The following is a 13640-nucleotide window of genomic DNA, read 5'->3' as shown; positions in this document are numbered from 1 at the left end:
TGTTTTGCAAATTTTATTTCCGCATTGAGGACCATCAAAGCCAGCTGGACACGAGCAAGTATTTGGATTGGTGCATTGTCCACCGTTCAAACAGGGTGAGCTACAGATAGCTAAACATGAAAAATATTATTGAAACTAAAAGTGTGGACGAACTAATCGCTCAATATTCATTGAAGTGAAATCTTACGTTTGCAAGTGAGAGTGTCAGCATTCTGAGTTGGCTGTGCTGCACTATACCAATTGCGTTGGATGCAAGTTAATTCCATTTTTGTTGTTCCATCCGGCAACGCAAAGCCTGTGTCACAAGTGACTGTACATTTGTCCAAATTACAGTCCGACGCAACCGCATTTTGTAGATCTGGCTTCGTTGGACAGCCTTTTTTATATTCGCACTGATTGCCTTCGTACTTTCTTGGACATAAACATTTATTTGGCTCAATACACTGTCCACCATTTAGACACGATGGAGTGCACACAGCTGGAAATATACGATTTTTTCACTTCATTTATTTTTCTGCCAATCTTGAAATAATTGAATTGCTTGAAATGAAAATATCCTACGTTGGCAATATGGTTGAAAGCTTTGGCTAGGTGTTACTGGTTTCCAGATATGCTGTTCGCAAGTCATCTTCATTGATGTTGTGCCGTCCGGAAAGGCATGGCCACTGGCACAAGTGATGTCACACTGCTTCGTATCACAATTTAATGTTGTATTCTGTGATGCTGGTTTGGTTTGGCAGTCTTTTTCAGATTCACAGTGATCGCCTTCGTAGCCACTAGGGCATGTGCACTTATTTGGTCCAGTACAGTTTCCTCCGTTTATACATGGGCTAAAGCAGTGGGCTATAAATACAATGGAAAACAATTTTTCATAACATTTATTCATGATCAACCGAGCTTTTGATATTGAATCTTACGGGTGCAATTGAGAGGAAGATTTTGATTCGATTTTGACTGCCAAACACGTTGTACGCAAATCAATTCCATATCAGTCGAACTATCTGGAAACGCGTATCCAGCCTCACAATAAGCATTACATGTGTCTGAATTGCAGTTTGATGTTTTTGCATTTTGGATGGCTGGCTTCGTTTTACAGCCTCTTTCATGTTCACAATAGTTGCCTTCATAATCTTTCGGGCATGAACATTTGTCTGGTTGATCACATACACCGCCATTTTGACAAGGTTGATTACAAACAGCTGTGGATTCGATCAAATATTATTAGATTTGAACGATACATTAGGTACTGAAAAATACTCACGTTGGCAATCCGATGATACAGCTTGACTCTTCTGAATTGACACAAATCCACCATTTTTACATTTCAAATTCATCAACGTAGAACCATCCGCAAATTTGTAGCCCGGTTTGCAAGTAATTTGGCAATTGGTTGGAGTACAACTCTGGTCCGAATTAAGAATATTTGGCACGGTGTTGCATTTGTCTTCGTCACAGCGAGGCCCGGCAAAATTCTTATCGCATACACAAATATTCGGCGCAACACACTTTCCGTTAATACAGGATGCACAAGTAGCTACCGATATTTTATGTAATTTTAATCAATAACATGAATGTGTGATTGACGTTATTCTTTGAAAAAATAATTCTCTTACGATCACACTCGAACTGTGCAATATCTCCAAGTCCTTTCAAAGACCAAATGCCAGCATTACAGAACAATTCCACCTTAGATTGGCCATTCGAAAATTGATAATTGCTATCACATTCTGTATAACAAGTTTTTGAATCTGGACAAGATGACCGTGCAAACTGTTTCAGTGGAAGTCCACCGCATTTATCAATGTGGACTTTTGAATTAAAAAAAAAGAAGATTAGTTATAACTCGGAAAATGTTGAAATATTAAATTGAAAAATCAATTTTCATTCGTTTCTGCTTTGGTATTACCATTTTGATTTGCAGTACTGCAACTGGCATGTATACCGAATATAAGCACAATGAATTTTAAAAACATTTTTATTTCACTGAAGATAGAACAACTTGATATATTCAGTAGAATACTTGAACTGTCCCTACACAGACTGGGTATCTGCTTTTATAGCCGAAAAGTGCAAAAACGAAATATTGATAAAAACGCAATGACGTGCGAGTGTACCAAATGATAAGCGGGAAACTCACTCCTTCCTAGTAAATTATTAAGATGTTATTATTAAAGGAATTATTCCAAGAATATATAACAACACAATATAATGATGCTATATGATTTTCGTGAAAAAAGATATTTGTTCGTTACTTTCCGCGAAGTACGTGCTACGTAATTATTGCATTTACGCACAATGCAACTTGATAATCTGAAACAAAATTCCACGTACACGATTATTTCACAAGTTTCTGAGATCATTTTTCAATGAAATGATGTTTTATTTTTCTTTTCCTCGTGGTTTGATTTAAAAGTATTTCCATTTTTCATTTTTCACTGGAATTTCACTGCCCACGATCCATATTTATGGATGAAATGTAATTCGATTTTGACGTCAGTTTAGTTCCAAAGAAAAAGAATAATTCGGACATATAATTCATCATAGAACATTTTTCCCAGAATAAAAACAGTTTTCTCATTCTGATGAATAACTTAGCCTGTTATTTGACAGAAATTCCATTCCTATCAATTCGTCTTGAATTTGAAGTTATTTTGTTTGTATTCTCTCTCAATGCAACTGAAGCAACTACACATAACAATTTGAAATGCATAAAAAGGGTACAGCGACCATTCCACACGAAATCGACAATCTCCGAATGGTTGAAAATTTGAATGGAATTTTGTTTTGGTGGGAAAACGAGAAAACCAAGGGCTGTAAGTTGCCTATATTTTCAAATATTCGTAGTGTAACTTTTTCGAAATATTTAAAAAATCGAACAAATGTACATTAAGTCGTAGTGTATTCATTGTGAAATAAAGAGAATACATGAAGTACATTTACATATATCAAACGGTTCAGTTTCTTCCTCATAGAAGGAGGTCATAAGAAGAATTTAGATGCTATACGGTCTAAACTTGTTCATTGTGAGAGTTCGTATTGAAATGTTATAACTGGAGTGAAGGTTTATGAAAATTTGGTTTTTATAAACGATGGTCCAAAAACAACACTTCTGCAAATGCGATCCGCGCGGAAATTCAGCTTTGCTTTTAATTTGTGTGTACTTGAAACTAAAACCTCTTTCGGTCGGTCAATTGCAAGAGAAATTAGTAAGCAAATAGTTTTATTCACCTGTTCCACGGACAGTCGGATACACGATATTTGTAAGTAATAAAATGTTTTTAACATCAGTGTTATGAATTCTAAGACAGAAAGTTTTAACTAAAAATGGGGTTATTTCTGTTAAAAAAAGCAATACATTGTAAGATTTTACATTTTACATTTTGTGCGACTACGTCATTACATTGCGATTACATTGACATTGCTATATTTTCTTTTTGTATGATTTTGCAACTTAATTTTGAATATTCGGTGACGCAAACTTCGGAAAAAGTCAATAAAATAACCAGTCTAGAATGCGCGGACATCGATTTGATTGAATACAAATTCCATTATGTTTAACCATTTCATTGGGACAGAAACAGCCTGGAACACATACAGATCTATCTTCGTAAGCAGATGCACAAGTTCGTTCAACTCTTGGGCCACAATTGTCGTTTTGGAAAATGATTATGTTATTGTTAGGAAAAATTCTCGATAAATGAAACGACAGAATGATGTCATACATGATTTTTCGTGAGAAAAAAACTATTTTTTCCTATTTCTCTGTGTTTTCCGTAAATGTGCTTACGTTCAGTGCAACTTGATGAGTTGACTGCAATTCCGTGTATAAGTTATCAGTTCACATGAAGACGATTACTTCATGCGGTCCTAGAGCATTCTTATTCAATGCATTATTTTTCGCTTTCTTATGAACTTGAAAACATTTCATTCTTCATCTTTACCGCGAATTTGATTGTGAAGTCATGATCTAAATCCAAGGATAAGATGAAATTCGATACTGAATTCTGTTTCCCAATTATTATGCCTTAACTGGCCAAATTCATAACTTTAGTTAGAATGCACAATAAACAATTCGATCGTATGCATTTCGCTTATTTGTTTTAAGATTGAAATTGTGTCCGATGGAATGACCAAATGAATCATGATTAACATAATGAAGAATCTCAATTGTGAAGTCAAGAGTTGTCTTATGTCAATGCAACAGCATCGGCTCTTGGAAATGTTGGCAAGAGGTTAGGAACCGCTGCAGGAGGAGCGGTTGCACTAGCCGTTGGTATACCCGTATTAACTACAGCAGTAACGCTTGCAGTGAGTAAAAGAATTCATGATCGAGTGGCACAAAGGCAGAAAAGTAATAATCAAACGAACTAAACTGATGGAATTGTACCCAACTCTTTTGATTGTTCTGACAAGCATAATAATAATCTGCGAAGAAAACGTATGTAGCTCATGTGTATCTATTTAATAAATATCTGAGGAGTTTTGTCTCTGTTGTTATTTGATTCTTTATTAATTCACTGTCAGATGTAAGCGAAATGAAACACACCAGTTAAAAAAACTATACAGTAGATACATTTAAATTAAAATGAATGAAAGAAATGAATGGCACAAATTCTTATGGGCATATTTTTTGTCTCGTTGCCCTGACCTTCACCGGTGGTGAATCATTTCAAGCACACTTTGATATTGAATTTTTTTTTCAAGTCGATTAGTTCCTCTAGATGTTTCATTCACTGCCCATTTAATATTCTGATCGTCCGCAAGCCATCTGTCCATTCCTACATTTACATGCGATAAACTCTGAACCGAATCCAGCTAGTTGATATGATGATTAAAATAAGTGAATATTAATATCATTTTCCAATCGACCATTTTATTAATTTTTGGACTTACTTGGAAATATCGGTTCACTTCCAGCTGGCCATAGCTCACCGTCATAAAAGCACGGACATTCATTTAATGGAATACAAATTCCATCATGCTTAACCATTTCCTTTGGACAGAAACACCCTGCAATGCATTCGGATCTATCCTCATGAGTGGATGCACAAGTTCGCTCTGTTCTTGGGCCGCAATTATTGAAAACGGTACCAATATTTTTATTACATTTTGCTGTAAACGAAATCATACACGAATTATATAGAAAACTATTGCTAATACATTGAAAGGAACGTGAGTAAAGAAAACAGAAGATACATTGAGTTAAAATTGATTGAAAATGACACTCACCTTTGCAATCAGGATTAAAGTTTTGATTTCGGAAATCTGGAACCCATCCGCCATTTGTGCAGTTAATCTCCATGATTTCCGACCCATCCAGGAAATCATACCCTGCATTGCAAGTAATCCTACAATGGTCTGCCGTACAACTGCTCACAGCATTCTGTGAAGATGGAGATTCCATACAAATTTTACGTTCGCATTGATGACCACCAAATCCAGCCAGACAGGAACATGTGTTTGGTCCGGCACATTTTCCGCCATTTAAACAAGGCAATTCACAGACAGCTAAAAAATAGAATAATTTCGATTTGTTTAAATTAAAATGTGGGCGAATTATTGCAAAATTCATTACTATAAAAGTAGTCACTAGATTATCAAAATCAAAACTCACGCGTGCAAATGGGAGAAAATTCTTGGGTGGATTTTACTGGTTGCCAGACGTGCTGTATACAAGTCAATTCCATGGCTTTTGTTCCATCCGGTAGGGCATAGCCGGTATCGCACGTGATTGTACATTTGTCGGAATTACAGATCGCTAATGCATTTTGTGTAAGTGGATTCGTTCTGCAGCCTTTTGGAAATTCACACCGATCGCCTTCTTTATTTTTTGCGCATACACAAGTATTCGGCCAAGTGCACTGCCCAGTTTCACATGGTGGGGTACAAACAGCTGGAAAAATACCAATTATTTTCATTTCATATTTTCTGCATTGAAGTATTAAATGATTATGATTGAGAAAAAAGTATGGATGAACAAAAGTTAGACCAATAATAGTGATTAATTAAATTAAGATTTCAATGCAGAAAAGTTCATCTTACGTTGGCACTTCAATGAAAAACCATCACTGATTGACTTCCAGTTGAGCTGTTCATACGTTATCTTCATTGATGTGTTTCCATTGGGAAAAGCAAATCCGCTGGCACAAGCAATTTCACACGGCATCGTATCACAATTCAATGTCGGATTCTTTAATGTTGGATCCTTTAAAATTGGTTTGATTTGGTGGTCTTTTTCAATCTCACAAAAATAACCGTCGAAATTTTCCGGACAAGAACATGTATTGGGCTTGATACATGTGCCATTGTTGTTACATTTTGGCTTACAAGCAGCTGTGGAAGCAATACACCCATTTTAATTTAACTTTTGTTCTAACAAACTTAGATCCTCAGTGAAAATGTTAAAAAGAATTCGAAATAAAATGATCGGAAGTCTTACGATAACAATTTGGAGAAATTTTTTCTTCCAATTTTGGTGGTATCCATGTCCGCTCATCACAAATCATTTTCATTTCTGTCGATCCATCTTGGAATTCATATCCCCTTTCACAAGTGAGCGTACAAGTTTCCATGTCACTGCACTCCAATTTTGAATTATTTGAAGACGGTGGTTCAGTGCAAACTTGCAAAAATTCATTTTGGCACGCAGGTCCACATACGGCTGTAGACATAGTTTTTTTTAATATTTCAAAATAAACCAATAGGTTTTTGATCAAATTTGATCATTTAAATCGTATCTTACGTTTGCAAATCGGATCGAAGTTCTGCTTTGAATTTGTGGGCTTCCATTGCCGTTCTTCACATATCAAATCCATCTCCGTCGAATTATCTGCGAGCGCATATCCTTTTTCGCAAGTAACTTTGCAATCTTCTATATCACACTTTACGTTTGCATTTTGCGTTCTCGGCGGGGTTTCACATCCCTTTTTATGTTGACAAAGATTACCCTCGAACCTCGGTGGACACGAGCAAGTGTCGGGTTTAATGCAGACTCCGTCATTTCGGCAGGAATATCTACAAACAGCTACAAGATTGTTAAATTTTATTGAAGGTTCTGTTATAGTAGATTCTGGTGAAAATTTTAATATTGAAAATTCATTTAAAACACTTACGTTGGCAAGATGGTATCGTTTGATTCGTATGAATCGATTCGAATAAATCGCTTTCACATTTCAATTCTAACTTATATGTTCCATCAGAAAATCTATAACCATCATGACATATAATTGTGCAATTGGTTGGGTTACAGCTCGAATCCGAATTAAGAATATTTGGTACGTAGCCGCATTTACTATCGCAGCCCAATTCACAAAAATCACCTTCGCATTTCATTGGGCATGTACAAGTGTTCGGTTTACTGCATTCTTGGCCATTCGGGCATGGTCGGTCACAAATGGCTGTGAATATAGAACAGTTTTAAAATTGAAAATTTCAACAAAATACTGGACATTTGTCGGAAATTAAACCCGAAACGCATTCCATTATGAACAAAATCATGCAGTATTATTCGACACGATAAAACTATTGCAAATTGAAGAGGAAAAAAAACATGAAGTTGTTCAAAATTGTTGACACTCACGTCGGCATTCTAAAGGACTAAAGTTTTGACGTGGTGATTTTGGTATCCATTTCTCATTTTTGCAGATCATATCTATTTTCACACTTTTATCTGGGTATTTATATCCTTCAACACAGAACATTATACATTCGTAGTTATGACACCCGTACCTAGCGTTTTTTACTGATGGAAAGCCCTTACACCATTTATTTTGGCATTGATGACCTTTAAAGCCAGAAGGACAGGAACAATAGTTGGGGTAGTTGCATTTTCCACCATTCTGGCATGGTGGGTCACATACGGCTATAAATATGAAAATTAAATTCCAAATAATTCATTGATGAAATTAAAATATTCAAATCGAGTCTTACGTTTGCAAATCGGGAAGAAATTTTGCTTCAAATTCATTGACTTCCAATGGCCTTGATCGCATATCAAATCCATTTCCGTTGAATTATCTGGGAGTGCATATCCACTAGCGCAAGTGACTTTGCAATCGTCAAAAGTACACTTCGCGTTGGCATTCTGCGTCGTTGGACTGGTTTTACATCCCTTCGCATCTTGACAAAGTTTTCCCTCGAACCTCGGTGGACACATGCAAGTGTTGGGCTTGGTGCAGACTCCACCATTCTGGCATGGTTGGCTACAAACGGCTGTGGAAGAATTTCCAAATAAATTATCGTTCGAGCACAATGGATTTGAATCGAGTCTTACGGTTGCAAATTGGATCGAAGCTCTGCTTCGGTTTCGTTAGCTCCCACTTCTGATGTTTGCATTTCAGTTCCATTTCCGTTGATTTGTCTGGGAGTGCATATCCACTGTCGCAAGTCACTTTGCAATCGTCCAAAGTGCATTTCGCGTTGGCATTCTTCGTCGTTGGACTGGTTTTACATCCCATCTCATCTTGACAAAGTTTTCCCTCAAATCTCGGTGGACACGTGCAAGTGTTGGGCTTGGTGCAGACTCCGCCATTATGACATGGTTGGCTACACACGGCTGTGAAAGAATTTCCAAATAAATTATCGTTCAAGCACAGTGGATTTGAATCGAGTCTTACGGTTGCAAATTGGGACGAAATTCTGCTTTGAATTCACCGGCATCCATCCGAATTCCGTTATTCCGTCTGACACATCCACTAGCTTCTCGCATTTCATATGCATTTCCGTGGAGTGATCTGGAAGTACATGTCCTTTATCGCAGGTGATTTTGCAATTGTCCACATTACATTTTGAGTTCGCGTTTTGTGTTATTGGATTGGTTCTACATCCCTTTTTAAATTCGCAATGATCGCCTTCGTAATCTTTGGGGCAGATACAAGTGTTGTTCTTGAGACACTCTCCGCCATTCTGACACGGTGGACTGCACTTGCCTATTAAATAAAATGTTGATTTTTAAAATGTAAAATAAACCAGACATTGTCCATTTAAATTGAATCTTACGTGTGCAGAACGGGTCGAAGTTCTGTTTGGAATATTTTGCCTTCCATTGGCCTTGCTGGCATGTAACTACCATGGCTATTGTTCCGTCAGGGAGTTCAAAACCTTTAAAGCAATCAACTTTGCACTCATCTATAAAGCTACAATTTAGTCGCCCATTTTTAATTACTGGTTTAGTTGCACAGTTCACAACGGGCACTTTTCTTAATTCGCAATGATCGTAGCCACTTGGGCACGTACACTTATTCGGCGCAGTGCATATTTCGCCGTTTTTGCATGAGCTAAGACAATGAGCTATACAGGAAAAAATGAAATGAATTTACATATTTTTTTTATATTTATAGCTATTCCAATCAAATCTTACGTACACACGTTGGAAGAAAAATTGTGATTCGATAGATGATAATGCAAATACTGATTTTAAATAACACTTACGTTGACAAGCCAATGGTATCGTTTGATTTTTATGAATCGGTGTAAATTGACCGTTTTCACATTTTAACTCCATCGACATAGAATTATCAGCAAATTTGTAGCCCTGATGACAGGTTATTGTGCAATTGGTGGAAGTACAGCTCCGATTCGAATGAAGAACATCTGGTACGGTGTTGCAATGAAGTTGATTGCAACTTGAACCGCTAAAATTCTTTGGACATATACAAATATCTGGTGCAACACATCGTCCGTTATTTTTACAGCTTGGCACACAAATGGCTATATTCATTAAACGTTTTACATAAAAATTCAATCATTATAAATGTCAAGTGAATCTTAAACAATTACGATGTCATTCGTGGCAAAAATAGTTGAATTATCTTACGTTCACACTCGAAATGTGCAATATTTCCAAGGCCTTTCAAAAACCAAATGCCAGCATCACAAATCAATTCAACCTTGGACAGCCCGTTTGGAAATTGGTAATTGCTGTTGCATTTTGTATAACAACTACTCGAATCTGGGCAAGATGACCATGCAAACTGTTTTAGTGGAAGTCCACCGCATTGAGCAACTTGGGCTTTGGAAGAATGTGTAGTTGATTAAAATTTGGAAAGAAATTTTGATTTTGATTTATCAAGTATTAAATTGAAAAATTGGCATTACCATTTTGCTTTGCACTGCTGCAACCAACGTACATGCACAACATAAGCGCAATGAATTTTGAACGCATACTTTTTTCACTAAGATAAAACAACTTGACCTATTCAGTAACACAAGTGCTGTTAAACTGTGCTTTCACATACTGAGTTTCGGTTTTTATAGCTGAAAATGCAGGAAAAAAAGAATCAGTAAAAATTCGATGAAATGCACAAAAACACTGCAATGTGTGACGGGTGTTTTAAAATGATAAGCGAGTAATGAACTTCTTCTTAGTAAATGATTATTATGTTATCAAGAAATTGTACGAAAAATTAAACAACAGGAACAGAATGATGTCATTTTTTTGTGTGAACTGAGGATATGTGTCCGTTGATTTCCCCGAATATTTTTGCCAAGTGCAAATTGAGGACATGACCTTCTGCTATTTTTATGGCGGGGAAATACAGTACAATAGTTGATAAGAACATCTTAATGGAATGAATGTATTATCGAGATGCGTAGTGATACAAATGATGCAATACGCCAGAAATGAAACTTTTTCTTGAATATAGTTACTGGACTTATTTAAATTTATGTCGAGGATAATAATCTTTCTTTGAATGCAACGACTGAAATATTTTGCATGGATTATTCAATGAATCATATTCATAGAAAAAAAGGAAAGTCCATGGTGTCGTTCTTCTAAGAATTTAGATCTTTCGTCTAATAATGATACTCATTTCTAAGAAGTTAAAAACAAAGATATTCATGTTAGTTTTCACAAACTATTTTTTTGCCACGAATCAATTTATTAATTTTTACACATACAATAATAATATGTTTTAGAACAATTTTCATATTTTATTGTATCATTAATGAGCTATTGTTCATACACAAATGAATTTGTACTGTCGCTATACACAGTTGTTAAATTTAATTTGAATACATCGATTTGAGCTTAATGCTGTACTGCACACTAGCCAATTGGGTTCAACGTTGTTTTTTTTTCACATGATCAATGCAATGATGGATATCGCTGATTACAGTTAGAACAAGAACACTCTCTTGGAATGTACACAGAAGAAATGAACTTTTTGCCGCTTTCACACAACATGGGAACCCTTAATTTCTCATATTTTATCATAGAACAGCATTTTTCTTCATGAAATTGTCTATTTGCCAAACCGGTGTTTGAATTTACTGGTCCACATGTGCCACGACATTCAGTATATCCTTGAATTGGTTCCGTGTTGACACATTTTCCGTACTTTGATCCTGTTAGTTGTACTATGCCAACAGTTTGTGTTGCGTTCAGCGACACTGGCATACATGATTCTGGAATAATGCAAAATAGAAGGAGAAAAAAATCGTAAAAATTGATCGAAGAAGTAAAAGAAAATGTCAAAAGTCTCACCTTGAGTTTGTGCAGTGTTGCTGTTCGTACTGTTGGGTTCATATACACATTTCCACCCGAGTTCCGTCCAAGCACTGAAGTATTGAGAGAGAAATATTATTTATTCATCTTGAAATCAATTGGTCAAACATTGAATGAGTTGAATCGAAAATTGCTATAACTTACCATGTTTGATTGGCTCCAATTTGATCATGTCTGGGTTCTTGGTCGAATGAATGGCACATATCGATTGAGATGCATTTGTTGTTTCTATCAAGAGCCTGTCCCTCCGGACAACGACATCCATAGACACAATCTCTGGTGCAATTTTTGGGAGATAGTTGTAAATCGTCACAGCTGTGATAGCATGACTTGGAGCATTCTTCGTAGATTTGACCCGTTGGACATTTGATTGCTAGAATAAATACAAATACATGAAATTTAGAAATTAATCTAAAAAGATGTTCTGAAGTTATTTTTGATCTCTTTTTCAAAAGAAAAGTAAATTAACACCTACCGCACTCTTGTATCGATTGTCTCCAATATTTGACAACGTTTCCACGTCGACTGCATTCGTTTGCATAAACGGTGAAAATATCACACATGCATGAATCAATGCCACGTTCACATGCACACATGTCAAACATGCAATTGTCGTAATGTGTTTGTGGATTGACTGTTCCATGACAGGCCTTGAACGGGTCATCCTTCAATTTTGAACAAAGTCGCTCTGCTCGTTCCATAGCTTCCACGTTTGCATCGCACGGGTTTGGAATGTTAACAAATTCATCAATGCTATTGTAACTGTCACCTATGCATGACTTTTGAGCAATTGTAGCTAACCAAGCTTTCATATCGACTTCAGTGGATCTTTTGCGTCTCTTATTCTTGTTTACTTCACAAAGGCCATTAATTTTGCCTTTGTACAACGAAATCGTATCAATATCAACATTAATGCGACCATCCCAAAATATTCGCCAGCCTTCTTTGGAAACAACCAACACTTTGGTCGAGCTTGGAAGCGAAATGAGCATATAATCCGATAAAACTTGCATTGGGAAAATTTCAACTGGTTGACCATTGACTTCAACTTTTAAATTTTGCTTCAGAACTACGGTAGCATTTCTATTGCCATGATTTACTTTAATTGTTATTGATTTGGTGCATGAATACGGTCCACCACCTAATTTTGAAGACGGAAAAATCAATTAGATATGGAATGAATCAACTAGTTGACCAAATTAACGAAGACATGTTACTTACATGGAACAAATTGCGCTTCGATCACCGTATTACTAGTGTTTACGAGACGAAACGAGCCTTTTCTCTGTATATCGTAAGTAATGTCATCAAAAGACCGGATGTGTGGATCACCAGTCACTGAACATCTCATTCGTGTGAATGGCTCAGATTTGCACCGCATCGTTGCTCTTTCACATTTGCACGTGGTCGCGACTGATAATGCATCGTCTGCAATTTGAAAATGTCATTCTTTTCTGCTCTCGATATATTATTATTAATCTCTTTTATTCTTACCTGTGCTGACAGTCTCACTTTCAGGTTGGAAAATGGCACCGTTTGATCGACATGGACAGTTATCTGGTTGAATGCATTTTCCTTCGTGTTTGACCATTCCATTTGGACAGAAGCAGCCGGGGACACAAACGCTTTTTTCTTCTGCATTGTCACATGTTTGTTCAACGTTCGGACCGCATTTGTTGTAAACAAATCCTGCGTTACATTTCACTAAAAACGAAGATGAATCGAAACTTTAGTAACATTGTGGAAGAACAAAGGAAGTGGTGAAATTTTTGAAATCTCACACAATTCAAACAAAAACTCACATTGACAGTCAGGAGCGGAAATTTGCTTCAGAGAAGCTGATTCCCACTTGCCATTCTTACAATCCATCTGCATAACGTCCGAGCCATCTGGAAAAACGTAGCCTTGGTTGCACGTAATTTTACAGTTGAATTGGTCACAGCTACTGTGGGCGTCTTGTAGAGCTGGCTGCGGTACACATACTTTACGTCCACACTGAGGACCATCGAAACCATTTGGGCATGAGCAAGTGTTGGGTTTGGTGCAGACTCCACCATTCTGGCATGGTTGGCTACAAACGGCTGTGGAAGAATTTCCAAATAAATTATCGTTCGAGCACAGTGGATTTGAATCG

General features: G+C 36.7%; 1 protein-coding gene across 1 annotated transcript in view; it reads right to left on the bottom strand.

Annotated features, from left to right (window-relative positions):
• The window catches only part of LOC129567009 (fibrillin-1-like), an 18757-nt gene that overhangs the window by 3285 nt on the left and 1832 nt on the right, over window positions 1–13640 (bottom strand). Inside the window, exons 6-36 of the mRNA XM_055443457.1 lie at window positions 13309–13587; window positions 13001–13210; window positions 12728–12934; window positions 11982–12647; window positions 11651–11879; window positions 11486–11559; window positions 11094–11406; window positions 10096–10112; window positions 9815–10009; window positions 9430–9708; window positions 8998–9288; window positions 8616–8927; window positions 8273–8554; window positions 7930–8211; window positions 7580–7861; window positions 7113–7397; window positions 6743–7024; window positions 6440–6661; window positions 6043–6333; window positions 5615–5893; window positions 5230–5508; window positions 4894–5112; window positions 2291–2310; window positions 2138–2143; window positions 1907–2048; window positions 1614–1808; window positions 1262–1534; window positions 918–1199; window positions 562–843; window positions 188–478; window positions 48–110 (exon numbers count right to left, since the gene is read on the bottom strand). Of these exons, the coding sequence (XP_055299432.1) occupies window positions 48–110; window positions 188–478; window positions 562–843; window positions 918–1199; window positions 1262–1534; window positions 1614–1808; window positions 1907–2048; window positions 2138–2143; window positions 2291–2310; window positions 4894–5112; window positions 5230–5508; window positions 5615–5893; window positions 6043–6333; window positions 6440–6661; window positions 6743–7024; window positions 7113–7397; window positions 7580–7861; window positions 7930–8211; window positions 8273–8554; window positions 8616–8927; window positions 8998–9288; window positions 9430–9708; window positions 9815–10009; window positions 10096–10112; window positions 11094–11406; window positions 11486–11559; window positions 11651–11879; window positions 11982–12647; window positions 12728–12934; window positions 13001–13210; window positions 13309–13587 (7329 nt within the window). The remainder of the gene's footprint in view (window positions 1–47; window positions 111–187; window positions 479–561; window positions 844–917; window positions 1200–1261; window positions 1535–1613; window positions 1809–1906; window positions 2049–2137; window positions 2144–2290; window positions 2311–4893; window positions 5113–5229; window positions 5509–5614; window positions 5894–6042; window positions 6334–6439; window positions 6662–6742; window positions 7025–7112; window positions 7398–7579; window positions 7862–7929; window positions 8212–8272; window positions 8555–8615; window positions 8928–8997; window positions 9289–9429; window positions 9709–9814; window positions 10010–10095; window positions 10113–11093; window positions 11407–11485; window positions 11560–11650; window positions 11880–11981; window positions 12648–12727; window positions 12935–13000; window positions 13211–13308; window positions 13588–13640) is intronic.

The sequence above is a fragment of the Sitodiplosis mosellana genome, unplaced genomic scaffold, assembly GCF_009176505.1.
Source record: "Sitodiplosis mosellana isolate CC-2019 unplaced genomic scaffold, AAFC_SMos_1.0 Smas_scaffold_5, whole genome shotgun sequence".
Taxonomy (NCBI): Eukaryota; Metazoa; Arthropoda; class Insecta; order Diptera; family Cecidomyiidae; genus Sitodiplosis; species Sitodiplosis mosellana.
This window is presented reverse-complemented; position numbering and strand designations above follow the sequence as displayed.